The following is a 7,512-nucleotide window of genomic DNA, read 5'->3' as shown; positions in this document are numbered from 1 at the left end:
AAAGCCTCTCTACCTCTACCAGTTTGTATGGATGAGACACTCAAATTACACCATAACTGTTTTTTAAAGGAACAATCCTAACCATTGATGTGGCTTTCTTGTATACAGTTTTTGCTGGATACTGGAGCTTGTGATGCTTCTGGCGGCTTTGCAAAGAACCACTCTGGGTCAGCAAGCAGATTTTAGGCGTCAGAATTTCTGTTTTCCTTTTAAAAGGCAATACTCCACTTGGGCTGATAATCTAGGAGTTCAGCAACAAAATATCACCTGTTTCGTTCTTGATTTGTCTTTTGCTTTGTTTCTAAGTATAAGGCTGTTACTGCTTGGTGTATATTCTTGAAGGGAGGCTACAGGTGCCAAGTAGATATGGGCTTTTGGTTTGGGTTTTTTTAAGCCTTGATCCAATTTCACAAGCTCCAGAGTAGGGCAGAAGTTTAATGCATCCTTAAACTAAGCATTTATTAGCTGTCTCTAGGTAGCTTTCTGTTCTGTGTGCACATCTTGGCTACCATTTTGAAGTGTTTAATTCTTTCCTGAACCATTCATTAGGTAAGAGAATCATGGGCTAAATGTCATATCTTAGCCTTTGTTCTAGGTACACAGTCACATAAAGCCTAGAGTTTGAGCAGCTGAACTTGGAGAGACAGACATCTTTTCTGACTCTGACACCCAGAGGCTGGCTGGAATTAAGATTTAGCTCTGCTGGTAAATGATTAATTTTTCTGCTTTCCAGTCCTTCAACAGAGGTGTAATATTAGAACTAAAGGTTTGAAATATTAACAGCAGTCTGCACTTTCACCAGTAAATGTTCCTGCTGCATTTCATGATGTTCTTGTCTACTTGTAGAGGTAAATATTCGTATTTGTCTTTTGTAGGGTTTTAAAAAAATACTCGTGAATTCTGATTGGGAGGACTTGGAACAGGTAATTGACTCTAGGGCAAACTACAGTGTGTAGGATATTGCTGTGTGGTTGAAGGCAGCCTTGAAAATTGGTTGGACTATTATTTGAGGGGAGAGAGTAATTTAAATGAAAACCTGTAATAATCTCTGCTGTGTTTCATGCTGTCAGTTTGCATTGTTAGATAGGGTAGGATAGAAACACCAAATTCATTCAACACTTAAAATATATTTTATTGTTACTGTGGAATATCTCTTTTTCCTCTCAAATTACTTTTTGAGGAAACTATATTTCCTTTTGAAGGAAAGACTTGCAAGCCTGTTAAAACATTTGGTGTCTTCCTGGTATTATCAGCACAGTGACTAAGGTGTTCATACATGTTTCTGAATGCCCAGTGTGTTTGGTTTTTAAGTCAGGTTTCATTGCCTGTAGTGTTTCTTTTCAACTTAGAAGGTACAATCTATCTTCTTTTAATGAAACGTATTAACTTTATTACACTGTACCAACTTACTGGTGGCTTTTTAAAAATATTTTTTCATGTTTTTAGTAGGCAGTCGCATTTACTGCTGCAATTTCTTTTTTTCTTTTAAAGATGGATTTTCTGCAGAATAGGTTCATAAGTAAATACTAAAGAACAGCCCCTGCCTAAAAAAATCCTGTTCACAAACCAGATTAGATGATGTTGGACAGAAATGTTGCACCAAATGCAGGCTGGTTGCAGCTTTCTGTATCACTTAATTTCTTCTGCTTCAGAAACTCATTCTATCCAAAGGGTTAGGGGGAATCCCAAGTAGTGTGTCAGTGCTTGTCTTGGGCTTTCAGCTGGGGGCAAAGGTAACTTTCATATCTGCAAGTGCTCGTTAAGCAATTTCAAAGATACTCTGTTATTAAATCCTTCTGTCAGTGTTAACATGTTCCTATAAATTTCTGTTTGCTTTATTTTGGATCTGTTCTGGGAAACTTGTGCATTGACTTTCCTGTTTTGAACTTCCTGGGGCAGGTGATGAATTTTTTTGTTGTTAGGTACAGCTGCTGAACAGGGAACAGTGTAAATGCTGTCCCTTTTCCCTAGAAGCCAAGCCCAAGCACTAGCAAACCACTGCAACAATAGTGTGCTTTTCTGAAGCTTGCACAGATAATGTTTTCACAAGCAACTGTGAGATCTGTCTCAAAAGAAGGTGGTAGATAAATTGTGTCAGTTCCTCATCCAGCATGCTTAAATACAAACCACGTTGGAAAAAAATGTGAGCTTCATGATGCTGCAGACTTGTTTCCCTTATGAGCTATAGTTCATAATGGAAAATTGTAACTGGATTTCTTGTACCTTATGTTATGTTTTGAATGTTATTCTGAATTTCTTTCAGGAGCTACCAGAAACGGTTCTCTTAAAGTTTTTTCGACCAGAAAACACACCAGTACCTGCAAGACCAACACCAGAGCAGCTTTCTAATCTTATTAAGACAAGTCTTCATTATCCAGAGTCTTTCAATCATTCTTTTCATCAAAAAAGGTTAGTGGAACATTACCTTTAGAAACTTTAGAAATATTGTTAATTGGGCATAAATCCTTTTGAGAGATGCTATGTGGCTTATGATATAAAAGTCTGGTATGCAAGTGTGAAATCTTGTTCAATTTTTAAACTCACTGCTTCAGAATTTTACAGGTGAAATGAAAGTTTCATGTAAAAGAAAAACCAGGCTGTAATAACATAGCTCACAGTTGTAACATTAACAAGTAACTTTATCAAACTTACTGAAAGAAAAATAGTCTGCACCCTTTGTGTTTATTTTTGTTGTCAGAATATACACTGTGATTTCTTTGAGAAGCCAGACAGAAAGATAGATGTACTTTTAGGCCAAAGGAACTGTTATGTCTACAGCATCTCACTTGCCAAGATTAGCTGCATGTGGTTCTGACTTACGTCAGAAGGAAAGATGGTAACAGTTCAGATCACTGGGGCTTGTCTCCTGGAAGAATATCAGAATTAACCTCTGTTAAAAAGCCCACTGCTAGAGTGAATTAGTTGGAGCCTGTAAAATCCACCAGTTTTTCAAAATTGGAATGATATGAACAAAGCCCCCTGGCTTAAGTTCTGAACATTAAATGAGTTGTACTTGAAACATGAAGATACCTATTTAGGCTTGAGTTGTTTTATCTGAAAACTCTACTGTGTTAGATTTTTTTATAGCAGGTTAATGTAAGTTGTCAAAGAAAGGGATTTGTTGCTAAAATCTAACATCTAAATGTTTTATAAGGTGCTATATATTAATGACAGTGATAAAGCATGCATTATCCCTGTAAGACATTCACCTCTTATTGGGTATAGTTGCTAATTGTTCTTCTTTTACAATTCAAGTTTAGGATATTTAAACTGTTAAGCAATGGCAAGGAATTCCAGTGACACAAATCACTTACTGAATACACACAGCTGTTTCAGCTGCAGTAGTTTGTGTTCCTGCCTGTCAATATCTTGGGGTCTTTCTTGCTGCAGCATTATTTATAGAAACAATAATAGTAATTGTGAACAAAAAGTATCAATTAACTGTATTAGTTTTATTGAGGATAAAGGCCTACATTAAATCCAGATGTGCATATGCTGTCTATTCTGTTTGGGCACTGCTCAGGCTGTAAGTTAAGGCCCAATGCCAGCAACTCCTCTACAGGAGGCAGTGCAGAAGAAAAGTATCCCGTCAAAATGTGCCAACCAGAAATTCAGAAAATAGCATACTGGACCATGTTTTCCCATTCTGAAATGTCTCTTGTCACACAAGCAGAGTTCATGTAAACTGAGGTAGTATTTACGCTTTCACTGTCCTTTCTCAGCTCTATGAAAGGAGATGGTAACTTCACTTGGCCCAAATGAGCCGATGCTGTTTGCCTTAATTGCCAACTTTTATTACAAATAGCTCTAGCCAGCGTAAGTGATTATATTGCTGCCTACGCTGTCTTGACTCTGGCATAATTGACAACTACATAAAAATTCCATGTTACTGGAATTCATTTTAACTATTTAAGGGTATAATTAAGACTATCCAAAATAAGATTATTTTTCCTTTAATACGGAACTGTTTCTCTTTGCAGCCTCTGTCTGGTACCTGTCACTCTCCTACTTTCCAATTGTTCCCAGGCTGTTGTAGATGTGATGATCGATTTGCGGCATAAACCAACAAGGTAGTGTGCAAATGTTAATCAAGCAATATTTAAGAACCCTTCCTAGCTTGGGGAGTCTTGTAATGTTTTAACTATATTGAATATCTAGAATAGGATTTTTTTCAACAGTGGCTTCTTTGAAAGAATGGAAGTTGATAAAGGGGTTCATATAGTTAACTGCGAGTCTTCAGTCTCAACTTTGCTAAGACAGGCCTTTAATTGTGACTCTTGAATAGTTAAAACTCTGCAGATCTTTTCTAGAAAAAGGGAAGTGCTTTTCAACTACTGAAATAGGAGCTTCATCAACCTTTATTAAACATAAGTTGTTGGGTTTTCATTTTTAAAACAGAGTAATTTGTAGACAGCAACTTCCTCCTGCAGTTTGGCTAATTGTAAAATTTCGTAGAACCTTGGATATTTTTAAGACTTCCTCTAAGTTTAGCAGCTGATTCTTATGACTGCCTTTTTGCTTAGAACTGTGGTAGTATGTGTGAAAATGTAGCATTGAGGAAGTGTTTATGAATTGCTTCTAAAAATTTTACTGAAGATTTTTTATGGGATAGAGAATTCAGTACCATGATATCTATACCACTGTAACTCTGCCACTTCAGTTAAAACAAGGCAACTTTAACTCATGGGTAAAGCAGGTGACAGCTCCCCTTCGTCCCTTCTGCCCTCTTAGATATAATACTACCTGGTCTGTTTGCCACCAGGGAGGGGAGAGAGATTGTGAATACATTGAGGAGGGCTTAGTCATGGGGGAACATGGGCTTCTTGTCAACAGTCCATGGAGGGCAAGTAAGATATTAAAAGCCCAGAGCCTAATAAACAGGCTCAGAAATGGAAGACAGAAAATTTAAGTGTGGTTTACTTTTCAGGTACAATTAGGAAGCCATTCACTGATCGGTTTTTTTTTTCACAAGATGGTCATGTTTTGTTACATTGTGAGATGTGTCTTTGGCGGGATGGTGTACTCATGGACCTTGAAACTAGTTAAAAATAAAGAAAACCCCTACACACCCTCTCCTAATGTATTAGTGCAATGTCTCTAAAGCAGTGTATGTCCATGTTGTCTATTCCTGTGTGACATGCAGTCTAATTTAGTTCATGGGATAAGCTTAAGAATGCCTTAAATAGGAATTCCTTAAACTCTGACAGTTCAGATCTTGTTACTACATCTAGCGTTAGTGTTACATGCCAGTTATGTAGAAAGCTGAGAAAACACTGAATTCTTCATTATGCATATATGTGTAATTAATGTCCTGTGTGTAGTGTACAGTACATTAGGAACCAAAGAAATGCTTTAAAGATTTGTAATGATTCATCTGAGCTAAGGGAGAGCCACTTTAAGTGAGTCAGAGAACATTAAAAAATATTTGGTAAGACCCAGAGTTAAATTGAGCTGATAGATGGACATAAGCATCCCTAAACTTACCCAAGGGTATCCTATGTATCCTGAATCTGCAAATATTTGTGGGAACAGGTGTGTGTGGATATGGATGTAGTAGGAAAGAAGACAGACACATGTGATTTCCCTCCCCCTTTTTTTTTTTTTGAAGTTGCATTTAGTATCTTGATAAAATGTTAAGTGGAGTTCTGTCTGTAGCTATGTTGGCAGCTGTTAATCCTTGCAAAGTCTAGCTTTGTCTTGCTAGATAAACCTAAAACTCTTAAAGATAAGGAGGGTGTGCAGAACAAAGACAGCAGTATGCATCTGAGGAAGGCAGTGATTTAAGGGCAGTGATTGTAGGCAAGCAGTCAAAAAGACTCAGCAGCTTCCAAGACATCAAAGACAAATTGCAGTGGGCACTCATCCAAAGAGAGCAAGAAAAGTAACCTAAGTTCCCAGCTCCTGACTTCTGAAAAGAAGTTTTTAGAAAGTACAAATCTTTGTGAGCGTCTGGTGAGGGATACACAGTGCATTCTGAAATCTCGAGAGAACTTGAAGTTGGAGGGAGTCTTGTAAATCGGTAATACATGCTTCAAGTGCAGAGAATTAACATTTTTATCTTTTTTTTTTTTTTCAGCTCTGAAGCACTAGAAATACATGGATCTTTTACGTGGCTTGGGCAAACACAGTACAAGCTTCAGCTTAAAGGCCAGGAGGTCTATAGCTTGCAGCTCAAGGCTTGCTTCGTTCATACAGGTGTCTATAACCTTGGAACCCCCAGAGTATTTGCCAAGCTCGTGGACCAAGTTACTTTGTTTGAAACAAGTCAGCAGAACTCCATGCCTGCACTGATTATTATCAATAATATCTGACCACTTCCTGAAAAAAAAAAAAAAAGGCACTAAAAGACAAAATAAATGGGATTCTTTTCTTACATTGCTGGTTGACATTTTGCTGCAGTTTTTTTGAAATAGCACCTCAGACATCTAACTTGTTACTAAAGATCGTGTAGAAAAGAAAATAGCAAAATATTCAGATGACTTGTCAGTTTGTTTCTCGATGCAATGCACGCTGGACTGAAAATACGTTCATCCTTTTATAATGTATTTCTTCTCTGGTAATTAAGATACTCATAACATTAAACACTCTAACTCCAGATCTGAACATACTTGTATGTCCAATGCCCTGTCAAAAGTGCAGCTTGACTGCTGTTACAACTTCCAGCATGGTGTGTTAATATTTGTGGCTGTATTAGGATATGGTTCAGGAAGAAAACCTCATTGGCTTTTTCCTGTCTGAAGCCATTAGTCATGGTAAATCCCAACCTTACTGTGAAGTTCAATAAGGTCTCTCAAATCCATTTCTGATTCTCAGTTCTTTGGTTTAAAATTTTTTTCTCATATTTATGGAAACTGGTGACTTTTCAAGGTTTACATAGAAGTCCACCTAGGGTGTTTAAAAAAATAATTTCTTGAACCAGTTTGAGTATTTTCTCATTCATCTCAAAACAGAATGCACTATTTCACAACCATGAGATTGTCATTTAAATTGTCACTTACTTTATTATGTAACTATAACAACTGATCTGTTTAAAAAAAATCTACTCAAGATTTTCAAGAAATGTATTATATTTATAACAAATGTACTGTAAATAGAATAAAGCATACACCATATTCACTGTATGGACTGGTGGCCTTTTTGCTTCCTTTTGTCTACAGCTGTAGCAATCCACAGGTGCTGCTGCTATCATAGGACACCACTGGTGTATGAAACAGTGCATCTACCTTCTGATGCATTTTATTCTTTCTAGGTAAGATTTCCAATTTTACTTGTATTTGGTACTACTGTGTATGACTGTCTCCAGGACTTTAGACTTCCTGAAAGTCTTGGAACCCATTCACAGCACATGACCTTTCACAGTCAAACTTAATAGGACTGTGGATCATGTTGATAAATCAGTAGACTACTGAAATATTCTCTAAAATGAATGTGTTGCTTCAGGGCTTGAGTTCTTTTCTGAGGTTGTATAACTCAAAAGAATAATCTAAAAGATTCTCAGCATTGTAGCCTTAA

The 7,512-nt window shown here is 37.0% G+C and overlaps 1 protein-coding gene across 4 annotated transcripts in view; it reads left to right on the top strand.

Annotated features, from left to right (window-relative positions):
* TRAPPC8 (trafficking protein particle complex 8) overlaps positions 1-7,121 on the top strand; it is a 47,383-nt gene extending 40,262 nt beyond the window's left edge. For 2 of the 4 annotated variants that reach the window (XM_017727409.1, XM_017727407.1), the window contains 4 exons: positions 876-923; positions 2,264-2,409; positions 3,981-4,070; positions 6,077-7,121. In XM_017727409.1, the coding sequence (XP_017582898.1) occupies positions 876-923; positions 2,264-2,409; positions 3,981-4,070; positions 6,077-6,311 (519 nt within the window). In that variant the 3' untranslated portion in view covers positions 6,312-7,121. The remainder of the gene's footprint in view (positions 1-875; positions 924-2,263; positions 2,410-3,980; positions 4,071-6,076) is intronic. The other 2 variants (XM_008644905.2, XM_017727408.1) reach the window with 1 other exon arrangement.
* The last annotated feature ends 391 nt before the right edge of the window (positions 7,122-7,512 follow it).

Source organism: Corvus brachyrhynchos, unplaced genomic scaffold (genome assembly GCF_000691975.1).
Source record: "Corvus brachyrhynchos isolate BGI_N302 unplaced genomic scaffold, ASM69197v1 scaffold60, whole genome shotgun sequence".
In the NCBI taxonomy this organism is placed as follows: domain Eukaryota; kingdom Metazoa; phylum Chordata; class Aves; order Passeriformes; family Corvidae; genus Corvus; species Corvus brachyrhynchos.
The sequence above is the reverse complement of the archived record's forward strand: the minus strand, read 5'-3'. Positions and strand labels throughout refer to the sequence as shown.